Source organism: Papaver somniferum, unplaced genomic scaffold (assembly GCF_003573695.1).
Source record: "Papaver somniferum cultivar HN1 unplaced genomic scaffold, ASM357369v1 unplaced-scaffold_93, whole genome shotgun sequence".
NCBI classification, from domain to species: domain Eukaryota; kingdom Viridiplantae; phylum Streptophyta; class Magnoliopsida; order Ranunculales; family Papaveraceae; genus Papaver; species Papaver somniferum.
Window position 1 is genome coordinate 743,511 of NW_020652415.1, and position 23,924 is coordinate 767,434.

General features: G+C 37.0%; 1 protein-coding gene across 19 annotated transcripts; it reads right to left on the bottom strand.

Annotated features, from left to right (window-relative positions):
• Positions 1-706: 706 nt before the first annotated feature.
• On the bottom strand, positions 707-5,750 carry LOC113346123 (RNA polymerase II C-terminal domain phosphatase-like 4). 19 transcript variants are annotated; one of them, XM_026589701.1, is made up of 7 exons: positions 4,514-5,750; positions 4,325-4,412; positions 3,970-4,119; positions 3,809-3,872; positions 1,806-1,946; positions 1,620-1,695; positions 707-1,436 (listed from the first exon to the last, which is right to left on the bottom strand). In XM_026589701.1, the coding sequence occupies exons 1-3, from the start codon at positions 5,525-5,527 to the stop codon at positions 4,088-4,090; spliced, it is 1,134 nt and encodes a 377-aa protein (XP_026445486.1). In that variant the 5' UTR covers positions 5,528-5,750; the 3' UTR covers positions 707-1,436; positions 1,620-1,695; positions 1,806-1,946; positions 3,809-3,872; positions 3,970-4,087. The 19 variants fall into 19 exon arrangements, 18 of the variants coding, with proteins under 18 accessions (XP_026445486.1, XP_026445489.1, XP_026445500.1 ...); XM_026589704.1 differs by having other exon boundaries at positions 709-1,174; XM_026589715.1 differs by lacking the exon at positions 707-1,436 and having other exon boundaries at positions 1,454-1,695; positions 4,514-5,059; positions 5,297-5,750.
• Positions 5,751-23,924: the final 18,174 nt, after the last annotated feature.

A 23,924-nucleotide genomic window follows, 5' to 3' on the forward strand; every position in this document is an offset into this window, starting at 1 on the left:
AAGAGAGAAATTATCAAACTTCCGTGTGGAAGGAGACTGGAAGAACCTTTTTAATTACTTGAATGGAAAATCATTTCAGATTACTTGGCAGAATCAGACGATTATGGATGAAGTAAAAAGAGAATTTAACCTTTATCAGAATGTTTTAGTTTTTTTTTTTATATTCCAATATTAGCAAACATTGTAGCTTCTTTTTTTTTTTAATACGAAAATTGAGATTAATTAGAAGAAGAATTACATGATTTCATCCTTCTGGATACATTGTATCACCCAGCTAGGAAGATGGCTTGACCATTCAACTTCAGACATAGGATTTTCACCATGTTTTGCCAAAGCATGGGCTACATGGTTCACATCTCTCTGCACATGAGTGCATTTCCAACTATCAAAAGAAATCAAAACATTGCACATGACTCTAAACTTCCATTCAAGGCATTAATAACATTTAGACAATCTCCCTCCAAGTGTACATTCTCGTGTCCTTTTCTCTTGGCCCATAAAAGCAGCTTCCAGCATAGCTTTGGCCTCAGCTTGTTCAGGGTCTAATATCCTTGCTAATGAGGCCAAATCTTTTCGAATTTTTGTTAATAGGAGTGAACCTCCATCTTGTATTTTGCAAACTTTAGAAATAGATAAATCTAATGCTTGGGTTGAAGCTAATAGCCCAACATTAAATGGCTCTACTATTAATGATGAAAGGGTTATAACTCCGCAAGTTAGTCCATTTTTGAATGCATTTCAACTTACAAAAAAAGGAAAAAAAAAAAGATTATCATAAATTACTGAAATGGCAGGAAACTTTACATTAGGTAGGACTAGAAGCATCAAACATCATATGCACCAGGTAGTTACATCATCCAATAGGAAAACTGAAAGCGCCATAGATATGTAGGTTCGTAGAAGTTCACATTTGCCTGCCTACTGTTGTTGTGCTCACGGATAATTTCTCCCTCCATTTTCTATGTTGTAGCAAGCGTAAAATTATCAAGTATGTCTTCTCTCTCCAATGTCATAATGAGAGAAAATTAGGCTGAGAACTAGAACCAGCACCTGGATGCTACTATTACTCCCCGATTGCGGAAAATATTCATGAGGCTTAGTATCCATCTTAACATTTTCGTACTGATATTGATAATTAACAGGCTACAATGGAATCTGCTGAATCTGATCTCATCTGTTAGTCATGTATGGATCAAATTGGTTTTTATAAAGTTTGTATTTTTCTGAGATTTTAGGATAGCATTCTAAGACAACTGAAGTTATTTGAGACTCGAAATAAATATTTACTGCTGTAACAGATCAATATATGAAGAAGATGCACACTGAAACATAAGCTCTTAAACAGGGGTTATTCAAGCTGTCAACAAAGAATGGTAACCAATCCAATGCACAGATAGGACGTGGGACAAAGTGTTTCCTCTTTAGTTCTTTCAATGCTGGAAACCCATGCGCAGGAAAAAATGACCAGGTATTCAATAAATAAAGGAGTTTCTCGATTCTAGTCTGGCGGCTCATGTCTTTCGAAAGGAGCAGCAACGCTAAACTGAGGTCCATTTTATTTCGGAATTTAAAAATCTGTGCAAATACACACTAAAGTTGCTTTGTAACCAAGTACTTACAGGTGTAACAGGTCCACCATTTGAAAGTAGTATATTTTTACTCCTATTTGCACTAACTTGCTTCCGTGTGCGTTGCCTGCAAATTAATCAGAACAGATCAAGTAGCCAACTAATTAACGCATTATATAACCAGCACTGACGGAAAACTAGGGAGAAAAACAAGCATTCAGAACCCCATTTTCTCACCTTGTTTATAAGACCTCAATTCTGCAAAACACTGTAGCATGGAAGGCCAGACAGACTGAAACTGCAACACAATAGGATAAGTCATTGCTTGATCGTCCTTGGCTTAAGCAACTTGGGTCCTCACAAGAATGAATCCTACAACTGCAGATACAGCAATTGTTATGAAGAAATCAAGCAGTAACTTCTGAGAAACCAATCACCAGATCTCTTGAACACGGAGCATTATCGAACCCATTATGAGTATTAAAATTGCTTCCAAATGAATTAAAAAAGGGACATGGAAACAAGTTGGGTTGCTGCAATAATGAGAGATGTTGTTGCATGCAGGAAGAAGACGAAGCTATTACTGCTTCGAAAAAGCTCAATTTCAAAACCATAGCTAATCCTGATTCAGTACTATCCCTACTTTAAACATATGGATATACCCAATCCCACATTTCTTCCATCCGTCCTCCTGTATAATCCTCACATAACATTAGAACCCAAACTCGATTTCTTCAATTCTAAAGGGCTTTTATGGACTTGACCTTACCAGCATCATTTCCATTAACACAATGCTCCTGATGGAAGTTTTGAATAAATGAATAATTCCTTCCTTTGACATCTTCAACAAAAATGATTACACGAGATCCATGGACACTCAGCATAAATCAAGTTAAAAGAGTTGTGGTCAACGCAGAGCAATTGAAAATGAAGGTGTCCCAGAATATATTATTTGCAAGTATCTAATCACGGGACAAGGAGGTTTTGACTAGAGATGCCCATAATTTAAAAAGATTGTTGAAAAGGCAAGAAATAGGTTTTTCTTCTGGTTAAGGTAAATTACTGAAATGGCAGGAAACTTTGCATTAAGAAGGACTAGAAGCAGCATTAAGAAGGACTAGAAGCAGAGGAAAACTGAACATACCATAATATTGATCCGATATACATGTCAAACCTTCATTTAAGTTAACACACAAACATCATAAGCACTGTGTAGCTACAGCATTGAAACCTACAGGAAAAACTGAATGCGCACCAAAGATATGCAGAAGTACATTTTTGCCTACTGTCGTCCTCATGAATAATTTCACCCTCCATTCTCAATGTTGTACCTAGCACTAAATTATCAAGTACGTCTTCTCTCACTAATGTCATAATGATAGAAAATTAGGCTGAGAACTAGAGCCAGCACTTGGATGCTACTACTATTACGCAATTTTGGAAAATATACAATTTGCATCCTAAGACGACAGCTGAAGTTTTGTGTGACTTGAAAATGATATCTATGGCTGTAACAGATGAGAAAGATGGGTGTAGGGTTTTAATTCAAGGCTTTAAAGATGACAAATTTCTCAATACTTACAGTAGACTGAAAGTGAATACAAGGGAATACAAATCATCTTTATGTACTTCAAGTGAGATCAGTTGAACTCCATATTTTAGGGAGTTGTAGCTGGATGGAATCCAACTATCAACTTCAGAGAAATGCATATGGATACTCAAACGTTCTGCCTTGATGTGGAGAAACTTCCCCTTGAGTTTCTTTGTGTCGCAGTATTACTTAGAGAAATCGGTAGTTTCATGAGAGAGCTACTTCTTGCCATTCTGCTTAAAGATGAAAATCTACCTGATCATATTTATGTAAAATGGTTCCTCTAGTTTAATGTTAAGACTCCATCTAAACCTCTAACTCGATTTAGTCATCATACAGCAGAAGAACTGAAACATAAGTTCTTAGACAGGGGTTATTCAAGCTGTCAATAAAGAACGGTAATTCATCATAATAAGATGGGACGTGCGACAGAGTGTTTCCTTTTCAGTTCTTTCAATGCTGGAAACCCATGCACTGGGGAAAAATTACCAGGTATTCAATAAAGAAAGGAGTATCTCATTCTAGCCTGGTGGTGCAGGTCCTTCAAAAGGTGCAGCCAAAGAAGTCTATTTCATTTCGGAATTTAAAAATTTGTACAAATTTAGAATTGTGAGTAAACACTAAAGTTGCTTCGTAAACAAGTACTTACAGGTCCACCATTTGAAACCAACACCAAGTAGTATGTTGTTACTTCAGCGTGCGTTGCCTGCAAACTAATCAGAACAGATCAAATAACCAACTCATTAACACATTATATAACCAACAGGTCCAACACTGAAAGAAATCGGGAGAGAAACGAACATTCAGAACCTCATTTTGTCACCAAGAAATCCTTGTTTATAAGACATCAATTGTGCAAATCACTGGAAGGCCAGACAAACTGACGCTGCAACATTACAGGATAAGTCATTGCTTGATCGTCCTTGGCTTAAGTAACTTGGGTCCTCAAAAGAATGAATCCTAAAATTGCAGATGCAGATGCAGAAATTGTCATGAAAAAAAAATCAAGCACTAATATCTGAGAAGTATAGAACCCATTGTATTAGAATAGCTTTCATGGAGAAAGAGTAAACTTCTGCTTAACCCAAATGAATGAAAAAAGGGACATGGAAACAAGTTGGGTTGCTGCACTAAGGAGAGATCTTGCATACAGGAAGAAGAATACCATGCATTCCTTGGATTAAGCCTATTATAGCCGCACATGACAAAAGCTCTCCAGAACCCAGAAGCAAAGAAGTCCGTATGATAATATTCTGCACAAATTAAGAAAGAAAAAGCCCAAATCACTGAAATTACATTACAAAATTAATTGAATTACTGAGGTTAATCAATTTGCAGAAACTTCTTTAAGCACCGCTTTCAACACTGGTCTAACATCATTCTTGACTGGGAACTCTTCAAAGAACTTATCATGAACACGCTGCAGAACTTCTAAGATTCTTTTGAGGGCACCGTCGTCTTCATCCAACTCATCATTATCCATGTTTAACCGATATCCACCGCCGTTTCTTGATGAAAAATAATTAAATTTGTTGATGCGAATTATGTTATCTTTGTGCTCTTTCCAGACTGACTCCGTATCGTCGATAATTACCGTGTTAGTTGCATTTGCTCCCAAAACCACGTCTAGATTTTTTCGATTTCTGACAGTAGAATCATCTTTCGAAATCACTTTGTTCTTAAAATAAACACTTTTAGGATCAATCAATCTAACCACCTCTTTAGCGTACCACCGTTCTCCCTTGGTATAAACGTAAAGCTCGAATTTCTGGCATACTTGTTCAAGAAAATCTCGCACATAAGGCCTTAACCTTGTATACCTTCCGTTGTGGTTGTATAAGCTATGTCTCCCAGCAGTCTTCATGCATGTAATTAACCCTGATTTACTATTGAGATAGTCCTGTTCATCCAACGACACATCCGAAATCTTAACCGAGTGAAGTAATGTATGATCTAAATCAAGAACTAAACAAAGTTTTTCCCGACGCAACAAACTTCTCCTGAACATTATTCCACACAGTTTATTACGTAACAGTAATCGATAATTCTCTTTTTGGTTATATAAATCTCTCTTCCTATTCTTTTTCAACCCTAACAGCAAATCATCAACATTGTTTTCAGAATTAAGAAGACGTACCTTTTTCGGTGATTTCTCTTCTTGTATCCCATTACGATCTTCAATCTCTAATTTTCGCTTACAAATTGGCCGACCATTCATCTTAATCACATAAACCTTGTTTCCAGAATCAAGAAGACGTACCTTTTTAGATGATTTCTCCTCTTGTAGCCCATTATGATCTTCAATCTCTAATTTTCGCTTACAAATTGGTCGACCATTCAACTTAATCACCAACTTGATTGGAGCCATAATTGATCCTCAAAATTTGTTTTCTTTAATTTTTTCTATGCGTATCGTCTTCTTTTCTTCAACTCTCTGGAACTTTTTTCTGCTCTTAACCTCACCTCTCCACACCTTTTGCTAAGATTTTAAGAATTTTTCTGTGATAATGACTATAAGCACATCATACCTTAGACCTAAATTTATACAACATTTAGAAACTGGAGTTCTAGTCGAATTAGGAGGTATTGATATTGAGCTAGTTTCCTTTTTTTGGTACTGATATTGAGAGCCAAGGTTCCTCCTTGGGTTGATGATCCGGATGGGCTTCTATACAAAAGTACGTATTGGGCTTTTTTTTCCTTCTAACTGGGCTCTGGGAAATGGAAAATAAGCCCATAAGGTTATTTATAGTAGGGTCCAACCGGATTTTACCCTTATCCTAGGGTCCAAAGTTCTTTGAAAACATGGAAATGACTAATATACCCTACTGTTTAAATACGTGTGAAATAACATACTTCTACCAAACCGGAATTTTATTTTATCTGGAGGTCCAAATTTAATTAAAACATATAAAGGACCACAAATTTGAGTACATATATGCTATACTGTTTACAAATTTGAGTACATATCTGCCACACTGCTTACAAATTTGAGTACATATCTGCTACACTGCTTACAAATCTGAGTACATATCTGCTACGATGCTTACAAATCTGAGTATATATTTGCCGCAAAACTATGAATAAAACAGAATCAAAAAAAGTTTTTATCAGTACGACATATACGTACTGCGGATTCATAAACGAAAAACTCAATTGCATGTCAAGAAGTGATGAAGCCATGAATATAACTGAATCAAAGCACATACTTCAGTATTCCGTATATGTACTCCTGGATCAAACCAAAAAAATAAGAGAAAACCTATAGATTCATAGTAAACACAAAATGAAAACAGTACGTCATATATGTATTGATGGTTAATACACAAAAGAAAACTGAAAAACGAACCAAAAACCATAAAAATATCAGATCTACTAATGAATTAGACATAAAACATGATTTTTTATTTAGATCTGAACTTGTTTCATCAAAATCCACCAGTATATCATATACGTATCGATGATTAATATACAAAAGCAACTCAAAAGCATATCAAAAACAACCAAAATGAAACTAAAATCAACTGCATGTGAAAACCAAGTAATGAATCTATAACAAACAGAATCGAAACACTTTTTTTTTTCAGTATTCCATATATATACTTCTAGATCGAAGAAGAAAAATATCCAAAACTACAAAAATAACAAAATTAAAGCATAGTTTTTCAGTATACCATATATGTACTTTTGATTCATAATCTAAAATTCAGCTACATGTGAAAAACAAGTAACGAATCTATGAAAAATAGAATCGAAACACTTTTATTTGAGCATTCCATATATGTACTTCTGGATCAAACAAGAAAAATCTCCAAAACTATAAAAAACAACAAAGTTAGAGTAGTATATTTCAGTATACCAAATATGTACTATTGATTCATAGTCTAAAAATCAGCAACACATGAAAAACAAGAGAACATCATGAAATCGAACTACCAAAACCGGAAAAAGAAAGTGAAAACATCATGAAATCAATCAAATCTTCATGAAACAAAACAAAAACAAAGAAGAACTGGAGAGAATATTACATAACATACCTGTAAACCACGAAACATCTTCGGAAACCCTAGGTCTAACATTCATAAACGGCAGCAGCAGAGAAGAGGAGAGGGAGAGAGAGAAAGAAAGCGAATCAGAGTCTGGTACGGGTAATAACACAAATTTTAGAATCATCCAAACCATACAATAAGGTAAAAGTTGTATTCTTTTTCAGGTTCGGCTGATTCGAAAAATTAATTTATTAGCCGAACCTTATGACTAATTTTCAAGGATATCTATGTATGTCAGTATCATCTGTTTATATACTTAGTTTGTAAGGCGAACTTTTTATTTAAAATGGTTCGCCTGATTCATTATTTATTGTATATGTCGAACCTTTAACTTGAGTTTTTTCTCAAAATAGAAGCTCGACCGACAAGTATTATGTTTCAAATGAGCCAAACTGTTCATCTATGTATTATACCACTTAGATTCAGCTAGTAACTAATAGCCAAAATGTTCATCACAAGTAGGTTCGACTGATAATTATAAGTCGAACCTCTCTCTGGTTAGTCGAACTTGCATGCGAAAAAACAATTTTTTGAGGAATTCAACTCATAAAAAGGCCATTAAACATAATCTAGAAGTACACTTATGCATTATATTATATTTACGAGATGAAGGTTTTCCTTCGTCATTTGAATCACCCATCTGGAGATACAATAATCTAAAAAATCTAGGCTTGTTTTCACTTCTTCTTCCTCTCAAAACCCCCCAACTCTTTCACAGAAATCTGAGTTTTCAACTAATATAACACTAACAACTTAATTTAATCAATCATTAACATTATTAATTAATCATTAACATTACAGTAGAAACTCTATAAAAATTAATGTTGTTAGGACCACCAGAATTTATTAATTAAGCGAGATATTAATTAACCGATACATTAATTTATATATTAATTAATTAATATCTTATTAACTTATAGATATATTTAACTTCCATAAACATATAACATAGGTTTAGAAAGTTCGGATGAACAGTTAAACGGTGATATCACTCGAGACTTGCAAAATTTGATTGAAAAGTTAGGTTATCACAATGTCAAGATGTCCTAAATATCTTGAAGAAAATGAAGTTACACAATTATTGATTGACGAAGAAATAATTAAGAATGTTATGGGAACTGATAAACACGGGAAATAAGATGATGAAATTTGTACAATATACCCCCTTCACGAAGGCTGTTTTGCACAAACGTACCAAATATTTAGATCAATGTGTTTCGCATGGTTATGGGCTTGGCGTTCTATCATTTTCCACGTTGGGAGAGCTTGGGGAGGATATGTTGTGTTTTTTAAGAGGTTGAAGAATTGTCTTGTTAGTAAGGGAGTAGGTAAATTTCTTTTTCATAGACTAGGAGTTGTTATTCAAAAGGGTGTTGGCGCCCAGCTTGTTGCTAGGCTGCCACCTAAAGTATTGTACGACTAATTATTTCATTAAAATAAAATAAACAAAAAACAAAATTCTAAACAAATATGTACAAACTTAATAAAAATTAAAACAACAATTATCAGTCCCCGGCAGCTGCGCCAAAAATTTGATGGGAATGCAATTGAACATGAAGGCTTGACGCATGTCATCCCATGAGAGTATGTTGTTTGGATTTAATGTAAAGTGAATGTGACCACCATTAGCATCTTTTCGAACTCCTTCGTACGCACATTCTCATCTTGTTCATATTCGTCGAGAGACATGGTGAAGTGATGCATGTGTTCTGTGATGTTTCCACTACCCTCGAACAATTTAGACTTCGGTGTTTTGTACTTTACTGGCATTGGCCTATCCAATATATCTGGGGGGATAGGGGACGCTATCGTGTAAGCACTAGATTGCGTCTCTAGCCCATATTTTTCTTCAAGAAGTTTCGTGAACTTTCTGCCGGAGAGTGCAATGCGAGCTTTCCTTAAAACATATGTTGGTTGTACGATTAATTGGCTTGTGACCTCCCCTGAGGTGTTCGCTTTGGTCCTCTGATAGACACATTTTTGTGTCTAATTTGATCTCAATACTATATATTGTTGGCACTCGATTTTGTACTAATTTTGTTATTTTATGTATTTGTAGGTATTTTTTGGAAATAAATATTTTAAGAAAATTCGGCTCGAAAAGTTGATTTTGGCACCCGGAGGGCACGTGTTATTCGGACTCCCAAGTTTGGATAAGGGGTAACCTAATTACTAAGGGGCACACCCAGGTCACCCCCAAGGCATCTGCTATTCGCACCCCAGTCCAGGATAAGGGGCACCTTCTTCAACAATTAAAATTCTCAAAATTGGCGGGAAAAATGTTCACACACAGGAGAATTTTCGATCAAAGAAATGAAGTAGTGGTAGGTCGATTCAATGGCTGAATTTTGGTAGAAAGATGTGATTTAGCCTAAGGAAGATAGTTTGGGTGTCGAATTTGATCGGAATTGGCTGGAAATATCGATTTGATTCTCGAGCTCAAAACAGAGCTACACGGAGTGAACACGACCTGTACACGGTGTTGTGTGTGTTTTGGTTGTGCATGGAAGTGTTTTGGAGGAGTTGGATGACTTATGAGGCATGTATAAGCCTTACTAGAGCGTGCAGGATCCAAGTTTACGTGTGAAATTCTAAATCTGGTAAGAAAATATTCAAAAATAATGTTATTCACTGCCGAGTAAAGACGAATTATTTGGAGTTATGGCGAGGGATTTCAGCGTGTCTTTGAGTATAAATATGATCTTTGGGTCTACTAGAATGGTTGTCGAGAGTTTGGGGAGGTTTGGAGGCGAGCAGAGAGGCGCAGGAGGAGTTGCAGAGAAGTTACCTGCTGCTGCTGCTGCCATTAACACGCCTGAAGAACACGAAGAACGGACTCGCAGCAGCAGTCGTTCCCCAACAGTGAAATCGACTGTCGTTTGTGGGTCGTAGTTCTTCAACGACAACAGCACCTCAGCTCTGTCGTTGATTCTGGACGCCTTCTGTGGGTCGCAGAGTTCTGTTTTACATCAATTTCTTGTATTTCTCTTCATTGTAAAACACTTTTGAGCATCAATGAAATATTTTGAGAGCATTTTTACTATGATGAGTTAAACCCCAACACTGGGGCGACGGAGGAGGCCGAGCTTCATAAATGGGTAATTTTATTAATTCTTTTTAAGACTTTTGCATTAAAAATTAAGTGAAATATGATTTGATTAAATTGGGTGTTATTTGATTAGATGGGTCATGCTTAGCTTAGGTGATTTGATGTTCCATGCTTAACATTTACAACCAATGTTTTGAGAATCGACTTTGGCAAAATAAGAGTCCATATATGTTTTGAGCTATTATTGTTGAGAATAAATCATTAAGCCTTATGTTATGAAGATTGGCCGAATCATTAGTCCCAGTACCTCTCTACCAATTTGTCAATATTTGTATATATATTTTTAAATATAAAAATCCATTACCTTCACAAGTTCGAGTTTGAACGATACCCCTTATCATCATTACTACAACCACCAAAAATCTTCTATCAAAATGGCGCCGCCGACGCGGATTTGTGCTTAGGTAGAATTTTTATGTTTATTTTTTTTTATTATTTTTTTTCTTTATTTTTTGTTCCTTTTTACTTTGTCTTTTTGTCTTTGATTTACAGGTTCGAAGTGGAACACTAAGGACTTGGAGAGGAAAAAGCTTAAAGCGAAAAGCGAAAAGAGAAGAAAAAAGGACAATTTTAGGATTTAATTTTTAATTTTTTTTTTTTTAGAGTGTGTGAGGAAAACTGTAAATTTTTTTATTTATTCTGGACAATTGGACTTTATTCTTTTTTTAACCCTACGGAAGGGTATTATTATAAAAATAAAATAAAATTATTATATAAACTGTGTGCAGGGAAGGACGACGATTACTATATCGTCTCGGCCCCTCGGGTTCGCACACGGCATAGGAGTCGTGGCCCGAGTCGACGACAACGGTTCATCGCCCGTCTGGTACGGGAGGTAAGTCCAATCGAAACACCCGCGAATCTCCTGCAAGCGGGTTACTGTCTGCCTTAAGGTGATAATTGTTTGAGGACGAACCGGACTGTCTTTATTTTCCTAGTAAAGGGCAAGGCCTGGACTAAACAAGATAAGGGTTCGGATTTCATCACCGTTCCCTTCTTGCCCGCCTTAGGAAAACGAAACCTAACGCGAACCCAAGCTTAAAATTTGGAATAGAACGAGACCGATAGGGTAACGAGCTTAATAGGAAACTCGTTCGAAAAATATTGGTTGCTCTTTAAGCACACTCCAAAGTTCATGATGGTTTCTGTGGGTTGAATGCGTGACTGCGCCGCCTTGTGATAGCGGTGAGGCCTTGGGTATCAAAGCTCCACTGAGCTTCCCTCGCCTCAATTCAACTTACTTTGACTCGGATTGATTCCAGAGGGGTTTGCTCAAATTGCAACGAATTCCCTTTCGAAAGATAGAAGCTGGTCTAGAAACAATCTAAGTGGAGCCATCATGCTTTTTGTTTGCTAGAAATCTTTAGGTTTGTTTTGGTGGAGTCGAGTCGGCTTTGTTTGTGGTTGTGTAGAATTCCCTTGCAATTAAAAATGTCGAACTGGTATGATAGAAGCCAATACAATGAGTATCGACCTGAATTTGAATATGGACATCATCAGTTTTATGACCATGGTGGGAATAGTAGTTGGGAACGCCAACCTTTTCAAGGTTATGGTTCATACCATAGTGAGCCCAATTACTATCCACACACGAATTGGTCTTACGAGCAAGAAAATCAGGAATATTATAGTACTAGTGATGCGTTTTTGGAAAATTACTTAAAAACTAGTCCTGATTATGACATTTCTAAACATGTTCAATCTCTAGAAGAAACCTACCAACAAATTCGAAGGGAGTATGAACGTGCAGTTAGTTCAAGAGAAGAGAGTACACAACGGTCTAAGATATTCAATGAGACTTGTGAAAGTATAAGTGTTACACTCAGTGAAATTCAAGCACGTTTAGAGGCAGAAAATGAACAGTTAGCTAATGCTGCTCGAAATAATCTAAATTTCCAAAATAGTGCTTCCAATTTTACCCTTGATATAAATAGTGAATATTTGCCTAATTTAGAGGACGAGGTTAGAATAAAAGACACTACTTATTTAGATAAGGTTCAATCATTTTCGTACTATGATGATGAGGATAGCAGTGATGAAGAATCTGAAATTTGTAGGCATAGTGATCAGGAGTCTAGTAATCCAATTGAGTTGTATAGTGATTATATTATTTCTAGTTCAAATCCAAATAATTTTTATGATTATTCACCTATTCAAAAGGACGAGGATTTGATTAGGGATACCACCGTTTTAGACGACGTAGTATTTCCTGTTTACGAAGCCGATAGTGGTTTAGAGGAACGGGTTCATTTCGAAAATACTGTTTTAGAGTCTAGCGACTTAGAAACAATAGTCTTGGAAGAAAAAGATAGACCCGTAGAGATGAGTAAAGATGCACTACCTGATAATAACTTAGAAGAATCTCTTGAATATTTTAAGGACTCTGAAGATACGGAAATTCAAGAAATAATTAGAGGTCTATCTAGAGACACTGAAAACTCTAAGTTTGGGGGTGATTATCACTTCCCTAGTGCCTTACCTTTAACTCTCAGAAAGTCCCTACACTTAGGACTTGATATCTGTGCCTCGACCATTTTACAAGATTACCTTCATACTCGTTTTCCCGAGCCTAATGATGTCCATGAAGGAGTTCAGTCGTTAGAAACCCATCCTCTGGTTGATGTGGTTTTCCCAGGCTATGATACCCAGATTGACTTTGTTTTCCCACCAAATAGTTTTCTTCCAACTGTGGGAACGTTTCAAATGAGTCGAATATTAAGTTCTGAGACTAAGCCTAAGTACTTTAGGTTAATGGAATCGACACATTTTCCTAAGAATGACCACTACTCTCACTGTGGTCAACTATGTAAGTCATATCTGATTGACTTAGATGATCCGCAATTATTTAGGTTATTACTTCGTGATTCTAAGTTCGTATTTGAGTTTTCACAGACTCTAAGACCTAGTGATTCAGATCCCATCTATGAAGAAACGCAGCCAATGAAAATATTCTATTTAGACCCTTTCATAGAACCTGAACCTGAACCGCAATTAGCGATAGTTTTCAGGAAACTAGGTAAGGGCATGCTATTCTTGTCCATTTTCTTGGTTCACTGCAGTTTCCTTTGGTCAGCTCTATTTGGTTTTGAAGACCCACAGTTATTTCGACTGTTACTTTATGGTTTGAGTTGACTAATCCTTTCCTAAGTCTGGCTGAAGACTTTAAACTTAGCACTTCTTGGGAGGTAACCCAATATTCTTGCGACACGGTAATATCATTCCTTATCTCTTTTGCTTCAAGTGGTAACAGTTTCTCCTTGTTCATGCTTTTAGTTTCATCTTTAGAACATTGAGGACAATGTTAGATTTAAGTTTGGGGGTATGGGAGAAACTTTTTAGTTGCAATAAATAAACTCCAGAGCCTAGAAATTTATGCCTATTAAGGATAGCACTAACCAATCTAAGTGGATGGAAACATTTTTGTTTTAGGAGTTGAGGAACCAATCTGACTAGATGGAAACATCTATAGAGTCTATTCATAAAAGCACATAGCTCAGGTGTTAGAAATAACATGATAGTTTCGCCATATCTCGTCGAGTCCTTTTCACGTTCTATTTTTTCTTTTATTTCAAGTGATTTGGTGGGGCACACGATTCAAGTTGTTACCTTTGCTAGGGTGAAATAGAGTGACTGAGTTACCTTTTCCAAAAAAAAAAAAAAAAAATTAGACCGGACCAGTTAGACCAATCGGAATAAGTATTAACACTTGGATAGCAATATGCGTGTGTTCTCCCTGTTTCCGTCGCCTAAGCAAGCGTGGAATGCAGGACCCGTGGGAACTATCGTGTAATCTGCTGACAAGAAGCATGCGCTTGGATCAAAAAGATCTATTCATGCCGTTAAGTTAAATAAAAAAAAAAAATGGTTATTGTTATGTGTAGTCAACTGCTGGTTCCCTTGTATTTGCCAGTTTGTTGATCTAGATTTAAGTTATTGACCACTGGTTCCCTTGTATATGCCAGTGTGTTAATATTAGTCAGACCGGTATCTCAGTCATTTAGGTTAGGTTCATCTTGGCAGAGGCCTTCAGACAGATATGGGAAACACCGTTCACTTTTCAACCATCTACATTTTTCTTTTTCCATCTTCTTAATCTTTTCATGTGATTAGTTTGACTCCGAGTATGATGTCCATCGTGAAACTATCTTAGTAGAGCTCTGTCACTTATATGAATTTTAGTATGCTTGAGTGCAAACTCGTGTACAGCAATTGGAATTTCGCATCAGGGTTCTTCCTCTTAGAATCAATAATTGTATGCCAACCAAGGAGGTTCTTTAGTGCTTTCCAAGGTTCTGCGTAGATAGCTAGGATCTGGAGTATTGGTTTTTGTGGGTACACCTCTGATAAACCCACCCGAGATTAACTCGGTCACTTTTCAAGAATAAATTTTGCTCGAGGACTAGCAAATAATAAGTTTGGGGGTATTTGATAGACACATTTTTGTGTCTAATTTGATCTCAATACTATATATTGTTGGCACTCGATTTTGTACTAATTTTGTTATTTTATGTATTTGTAGGTATTTTTTGGAAATAAACATTTTTGGAAAATTCTGCTCGAAAAGTTGATTTTGTCACCCGGAGGACAAGTGTTATTCGGACTCTCGCTTTTGGATAAGGGGTAACCTAATTACTAAGGGGCACCCCCAGGTCACCCCAAGGCAGCTGCTATTCGCACCCAAGTTCTGGTTAGGGGGAGGACATCTTCTTCCCAAATTCAAAAAAAAACAAAATTGGCGGGAAAAAATTGTTATCAACTGGCAGATTTAGGGTTGGAAGTTTGGACGGGATTAAAGGAGATTCAATGGCCCAAATTAAATGGGTTTGTTCCTAGGGCCTAGATAGAGCTGGTATGGGTGTTGGATTCGGTCAAAATTGGTTAGATAACCGGTGGTAATCAAATCAGGGAAGATATTCTAAAATAAGAAAAATATTCTATTCTTGGAATTCTTGGATGGAAGAGACGTGCATGGGTTGATTTTATTGGCTGGAAACAATCCCTACAGCTCAAGGATGACGCGTGAGAAGAGATAAAACATGGAACAATCCGTAACAAATCAGAGAATTAAAGAAAAAAATATCGGGAATATTTTTCATTCACTGCCGAGTAATGGGAAGATTTTTTGGATTAATGGAGGAGATTCAATGGTTCAATTACGTATAAATATGTTCCTAATGTGCTACAGAGAGGCTGTCGAGAGTTTGGGGAGGTTTGGAGGCGAGCAGAGAGGCGCAGGAGGAGTTGCAGAGAAGTTACCTGCTGCTGCTGCTGCCATTAACACGCCTGAAGAACACGAAGAACGGACTCTCAGAAGCAGTCGTTCTTCAACAGCAACATCGACTGTCCTCTGTGGGTCGTAGTTCTTCAACGACAACAGCACCTCAGCTCTGTCGTTGATTCTGGACGCCTTCTGTGGGTCGCAGAGTTCTGTTTTACATCAATTTCTTGTATTTCTCTTCATTGTAAAACACTTTTGAGCATCAATGAAATATTTTGAGAGCATTTTTACTATGATGAGTTAAACCCCAACACTGGGGCGACGGAGGAGGCCGAGCTTCATAAATGGGTAATTTTATTAATTCTTTTTAAGACTTTTGCATTAAAAATTAAGTGAAATATGATTTGATTAAATTGGGTGTTATTTGATTAGATGGGTCATGCTTAGCTTAGGTGATTTGATGTTCCATGCTTAACATTTACAACCAATGTTTTGAGAATCGACTTTGGCAAAATAAGAGTCCATATATGTTTTGAGCTATTATTGTTGAGAATAAATCATTAAGCCTTATGTTATGAAGATTGGCCGAATCATTAGTCCCAGTACCTCTCTACCAATTTTTCAATATTTGTATATATATTTTTAAATATAAAAATCCATTACCTTCACAAGTTCGAGTTTGAACGATACCCCTTATCATCATTACTACAACCACGAAAAATATATAATCATCCTCCTCCCCACCTTTGGCCTCACGAGGGTGATTCTGGAACTTCGTCTTGATTATCCTCTAGTGGCGGGTAAAGATCCTCCAATCTTACGAGAAACACTTGATGTTACCGCTCGTTTCTTCTATGCGTCAAACAACATTTGCTCAACCTCATTGAGTGGTCCATACACCCGCGACTGGGCAAGGTGGTTATGTACTTTAGCGTCCATGTGACGAACTTTTTCCTATCTCTGTGACCAAGTCTCCCAATGTGGTCGCCAAAATGTATAAGGTACATATATATATAATACAGATAAATTAAGGTTTAAAGACCCGCTTCAGAAAGTATAACACAGTTTTCCACAAAATAACCACTGGGTCTTTCAGTTAAGAGCATACCCCCTTTTATATACATTCCTAAAAGAGGAATGTCAAACGTATATCCTTTCCTATCTTTTCCAGCAAGCTCCTATTCTTAAGACCGTACACATGTACTTCTTATCTTCTTCTGCAAGCTCCTGTTCTCTAGGCCGTCCACGTTATTTTGGGGTAAAAACTGATTCTGATGTTTTTGGTAAATTTGGGCGTTTTATTGAGAAACGAATTCAAACCCTAAACAAATGTGCTGCACATGAGTACTTTTAGATTCGAGAGATCAATCTGTAAGACTCCGGCCTAAACCAAGAAATGGTCGTTCTAGATTCAATTCGGTCACAAAGTGAAGAAGAAGGGTGGATCTTAGGGAGGGAAACGAAGAAAGTGTTTGAGATCAAAATGTTGAATTATGAAGGTGTGGTTGTTCTATGACTTGTATCAAAATGTGAAACTGGCTTTCAGAATGTAAGCTATCAGTTCTTGGTGTTTTCTGGATACTTGTGTTGATCACACTTTTTGTCGAAAATAGGTTGAAAAACCTATTTATACAAATCATTGAGCGCACCCCTGATCTCGTAGGAAGTGGAGGCAGTTAAGTAGTGGAGAAGTGGGGTTGTGCAAAAGGTGGTGACCATCACGTTTTCATTATGTGGGAAGATCAGTCACCCTTTCACCCACTACTCCCTCATTGTTGTTAACCGTCCGTCCTTTCCTGACACTTTCTCGTAATGGGCGCGTTGCACGCCGCACACCGTAAACCACCATACCAATACCCCAGTAAGCATCCCCCAGTTTATGACATGTTTGATATCTCGAGTATTTTGTAGGAAAATATATACAACAGGCTGCTGAATGCGTCAAGTCATGAGACTCGTTGCTTAAAGTAGCATATAGAGCTTTTACAGAGAACGATATATGTGAACTGTCACTGATGTTGTAGCATACGACCCTCACCCCTCTGTCATTGTCACTGTTGATAAAAGACTGTCTTTGTGCATCTAAAGTTCTTCGTGTTCTTCAGTGCACTAGTAGAAAACAGTTTTCATGCAACTTGATTTTCAACTCTGTTGAAGCTCTAAACTGCTCCCCAAACTCTTCGTCCCTCTCTCTTCGACCCCAGAAACTCTTTTATACTCGACAGGCCCAAGGATTACTCCTCATAACTCAAAAACATCTCCCATAACTAGACAGTAAAGATAATTGTTCTCGGCAATAATAACTTTCCTTTCTTTCATTTTCACGCGTCCCAGCATGCTTCTTACTCATCTCTGATGCTGTCAAACACACTCAGCCATGCCCAAATCAACCAAAAATAGCACAAAATCTCGAGAATATCTCACGTTGAGAATATTCCTCTCTGTTTTGTTAAACCCACGTAAAGCTTGTTTTTTTCTCGAAACCAAAGGATTTACCAGATCTGTTTCATCATCACAGGCACAAGCAAAGCCTTTCCCATGAAAATCTCCACGTAAATCTCTGCCCAAACTTTCCCAGAAAACCCAAGAAAACTAGCCTCTCATGTTTTGTTGGGAAAAAATATCCAGCCAAAATTCAGCGATCAAATTGCCCGTAATAACTCTGTTATGCACTATCAAATCATCTCAAAAAGTTTCAGCCATTGAGTCTCTCTAAAACACCTTCAAATCTCGAGTCAAAATATGCCCGTGTGTCTGCAAAGTTTTCCCGCAAAAAATGAAATTCAAAAGAGGAAGAAGAAGGTGGAGTGCCCCTATCCTATTTTGGGGTGCGAATAGCAGTTGGCTCCCTAGGGTGCCCCTTATCAGTTAGGTGCCCCTTATCAGTTAGGTGCCCCTTATCCAAAACCGAGAGTCCGAATAACATGTGTCCTCCGGGTGCCCATACCAACTTTTCGACCCGAATTTTCCAAAAATGTTTATTTTCCAAAAATACCTACGTAAACATAAAAACACCATAATAAGTGCAAAATCAAGCACTAGCAATAGAGACACTGAGGACAATTCAGACACAAAAATGTGTCTATCAGCAACTTAGGGTTTCCGAAACAGCGCGTTCACCCAAGTTTGAGCAAACGATTTGATGCATTCCTGGCTTGCCGTGGGCAAGTCGATCGACCAGGGATGGAGCTGGGTCGCCGGTGAACGCGCCAACACCTCTTTGATCATTCGAAGGAAGATCTAGACTGTCCAACTAGGCTAGCTAAGTTGGGCGAATGTAATGAATCTAAGACCGTTATGGTCGGTCTTAGCTTGTTTGAGCTCCTCCTTCAACAGCGCAATCATCCTGGTTCAGGCTAGCGATTAGGGGTCTTGCGTGTGAACTGAAGGGAATTCGATCGGTTGGGGTGCTAATGGGCCCGCTGGTGGACATCATGGAGATTGCCTAGTTTCGGCTGGAAGAGCTAAGCTTGTTGAATCGACTGGCCAAATCGTGTCGCCGTGATTGCTTTTTAAGACTGACATGGACAATCTAAGTTTTCCTTAAGGAAGTTAAGCGTGTCGATCGTGCTAACTTTTAATTAAAATCGCGTTGACACGAAAATCTCTTTATTAGAGAATGGTGTAGCTCGCGTGAGTGTTTTCATGCAGATCTCAATACTGGCACTTCAGGAAATTCATGCTACTCCGCTGCGAGTGAACACTAATCGTCATGTCATGCCAATATTGAGAGTTCAGCTGGGGAACATAGCATAGGAAAATACTAGGCGGGCAATGCATTAGTGAATAATGCCGGTGAAAGATAAAATTCATAGAATATTTGGGATTGCTGCTGTATGCACCATTCTGAGTGAATTATATATATATATATATATATATATGCAAATATATTGAATTGCTCAATACATCTGTGAGCGAAGAGGTTTATGCACTCATTACTTTCAAATGGATTTTGTTCCTTTGCAGGATGACAACACATTAAATACAGGGTTTCAATTGTTGATATAATCATGATGCCTCTTTGCAGTATATGATTGGAACTGGTGGTGATGATTATTCTTCAGCTTATCCAGAGGAAAACTTTGAAGTCGACAAACCCAGGGATAATGCATTCGAGGAGGTGATGGCAAAAATAGATTCTCCATTTCGCGAAGCTGGTCGTGTTATACATGGTATGTCTCTTATTCACTTACGCATTTCGAGAGCGTGTTCAAGCTTTTTGGCTTCAGTCAGCATGGAGGAGGGGTGAAGGCGCGACGAAGCGTCTCAGCCGACAAGTGCAAGAGCTGAAAGGTTTGCGGCTCGGCTAAAGCGGCGAAGGATCGAGCATAAGCAGCGAAAATGCGGGGGTCTAACAACCACACCCAACAATTAATTTAGCAATCTGAGATGACTTACTCCAATATACTTTCTAGAGAATCAACTAGAAAGTCAGACTCAATCTAGAGTAAAGTATATCAAAGAGATTAATATCTCTAACTCTTAATTCAAACCGCAATCAGCAAATAGAAATCTGCGAGCCCGATTGAATATAAGAGGAGTTACTTCGACGGTACCAAAGACCAATGTTCAAGTGTCAATTAATGTAAATTAAACACCAAAGATTGGATATTATAATTGATTGATCTTAACGCACAACATGTCATATTTCAATTATATAACAAAATATAATGCGGAAAGATATAACATTACACCAGAATTTTGTTAACGACGAAACCGCAAATGCAGAAAAACCCCGGGACCTAGTCCATATTGAACACCACACTGTATTAAGACGCTACAAACTCTAGCCTACTACCAATTAACTTCTAACTGGACTGTAGTTGAACCCTAATCAATCTCACAGTGATTCAAGGTACAATTGCGTTCCTTACGTCTCTGATCCGAGCAGGATACTACGCACTTGATTACCTTAGTTGATCTCACCCACAACCAAGAGTTGTTACGACCCAAAGTCGAAGACTTGATAAACAAATCTGTCTCACATAGAAAAGTCTATAGATTAAATAAATCTGTCTCCCACAGAAATACCTAAGAGTTTTTGTTTCGTCTTTTGATAAATCAAGGTGAACAAGAACCAATTGATAAACCGGACTTAAACTCCCGAAAAACAGCCTAGTACTATTAATCACCTCACAATAATCTTAATCGACTAGCGAAACAAGATATTGTGGAATCAAAAACGATGAGACGAAGATGTTTGTGATTTCTTTTATCTTTCCTATCGAATAAATTAATCTCGAGTCAATTATTTCAATTATACTCAATACGATAGAATAGGGGAAGATCAGAACACGCAACTACGTACAAAGAAAATAGTTGTGTCAGGATTCAAAATCCCAATGAAGTCTTTGAAGTCGTTAACCTACAGAGTCTCGATAGAAACCTAAGGTTAAAGGAGAATCTACTCTACTTTATGCAATTAGTAACACACAGGAGGTGTCAGGATTAGGTTTCCCAGTTGCTAGAGTTCTCCTTAATATAGTTCTAAAATCAGGGTTTGCAATCCAAGTTACCTTGTTAACGAAGCACTCAATATTCGCCGTTAGATGAAAAACCTGATTCAACCAAGCTAATATCTTTCAACCGTTAGATAGAACTTAGATTGTTACATACAAATGAAATGTACCCTCATTTAGGTTTATGAAACGTACCTAAACGTGTACACCATGTTGGTTCACAAATAGTTAACCGAGGTTAGCCATATGATTAATCTTATGTCAACCTTATTCAGCTTAACCATAACTAGTTCAAATGACACAAATGAAACTATTTAAAGAGTTGTTCAATTGCTATATTCTCATAGAATTATACAAGAACACAACTGAAGCAAAATCGGTTTGATTCCCTCGAATCAATCATGAACATTATATCCATGGTTTGCAAAGATTGCATTCCTTATTATATATATATGTTTGTGTTCATGTTTAAAACCGATTTTAGAACTTTAACCTTCAAGTATGCAAATGGGTACGCATACTTGAAATACCCGGACTAAGATTGAGTTACGCCAGTACGTAAACGGGTACGCGAACTTCAAATCCCAACAGAAATTCTCTGACATGAACTTGTACGCCAGTATGCATACTTAGGTTCCCGGATTTCTCAAACCAACAAGTACACAGACAGGTGCGCATGGTTCCCAGACATGGATTACATATGTGAAAGAGTGCACAACATGAAATATCCAATAATGGTTAAGTGTTCTAAACTCTTATTTCAATCATTGAAACTTTCTTAGAGGAAGACAGTAGCCGATTTCACACATTATTAGCATCAAAGCAATTTTCAAGTTATTGAAATAATCATTACGAAACATTCCAAGACAACACCAATGATTGTATCACACAAACCATGTAAGATGTTACTCGGTAATTTTCACATGATATAAGATGAACTTGGTCGAAGCGAAAGCTTGCCAACACATATTTCGAGAAATATGTAAGCGAGATAAATTCAGCTCGAAATCTCAAATGTTTATATAGAAAACTATATCGTAATACGACCTATGCCTCACTATAGAATATATAGTAGAAATAGACTTTCAAAGTGATAGATGAGTTAAAGTCTCCACATACCTTTTGCCGATGAAGTCCCACAAGCTTCCCTTAGTAGTTCTTCGTGTTCAAATGATGAACGCCGTAAAAACCAAGCTCAACTACACAATCTATGTTCTAGTCCGAGACATCTCTAAATAGGCTAGAAATCAAGACTTATAGTTTTGATCACTAACATTGACAAACATGCTTGAGATATCAACACATGCGATTTCGACCGAGCAGTTCTATAACAATCTCTCCCTTTGTCAATTTTAATGACAAAACTATCAATACATATGGATTACAAAATAAATAAATAAATTTAACTTCTCATCCAAATGTTTGATCTCCTTAGAATCTTCAACGCGACTCGGAAACTTCGTCACTTCCAAGTACTCCATGATCCTAAACGTGTTCAACTCAGCATCATAGTAGATCCGTAGCGATAACAATGAGAAAACAAATGCTCTCAATCATTGTTATACAGTGTCATAGTATTTTTACACAGCATCACTATGGTGATATGTATCACTCCCCCTTAGTCAATACTTCATCTCAACATGAAAACTACCCCCCTTACATAATGATCCGTAAACTATATGTATTTGTAGTATGAAACTACACATTAATTCTCCCCCTTTTGTCAATGTAAATTGGCAAAGGTACGAAAACTAGTGGGATCCTCATGAAATTTTCATAGAGATACTTCATGACCAAAGGAGAATAACATACCAACTAATTTAGATGCAATCATAAAGCCGAAACTAAATGCATTCATCAAGGAGTTTATAAAGATACAAGATAACCCCTATAATATTCCACAGCCGTACTCCTCACAATAATTTGGCAATTGAGCACAAGTTCAAAAAGAAATCTCCCCCATAAAATGTCATTCCCGAAAGAACAACAAAGGTGACCTTGTTGTTACAAGAAAATAAGGATTTCTTTGGACATAACCAAATCACATGAAAACATGAATTTGTATCCAAAAAGTTCAATTGAAATAACCACAAGAGAACCCATGGTTAGTTCAATTGGAATACACAAATAAATTAACCACAAGAAGGTGATCAATTCAATTGGTCATGCTCGACATAAGAGAACTTACGGGGCAACACAATATATGCACAAAAATGTGGATTGGAGATCGACCAATACTGCAGAATACACAAGGATTCATTCTATTTTCCATCACTATTTGTCCAATGACATACAATAGACATAATCCTTGTAAACAAAAGTTTTATCCTTTCTTCCATCAAATAATGACATAAAAGGCTTTAAATTTTGTAAGTCAAAACTTCATTCTATCTTTTATCAATACTTTCATACCGACATAATAGAGATAACTTTTGAACAAGTATGGGATAGTCATAGGTTCACGGACGTAAACAACATATCCCATAAAAAATTTCAATATATAAAATCAGAAAGATTAAAATTGCAAAAATCATCTTCCAAAAACTTAGAATTTAAATAAATAAATCTAAAAACATGAAGATGAAAACGTTGGACATAGCTATGTGTACTCACAATAATGGCTATTCCAAACCCTAGTTATTCTTCTAAAAATACAAGAGATAAATTCTCATAAGAAGATTTACTAGATATTAAGACCTCTGAAGAATTTTTATCGTCCCCGAACTCCTTGTCTTCAACAACCATAGGAACGTAAGGTTCATGGAGAAAGGAGTCAATTCCAACAAACCTTCTAGACTGATGATGTCGAACCAGGGCCTTCTGAATTTCGAGACTTCTGAAGAAAAAAGCCTTTATTTGATGAATCTCCTTCCTTGTTTCCTTCAACTCTTCAAGAACACCAGAAAACTTCTGAGAATTTGAAGGAACAA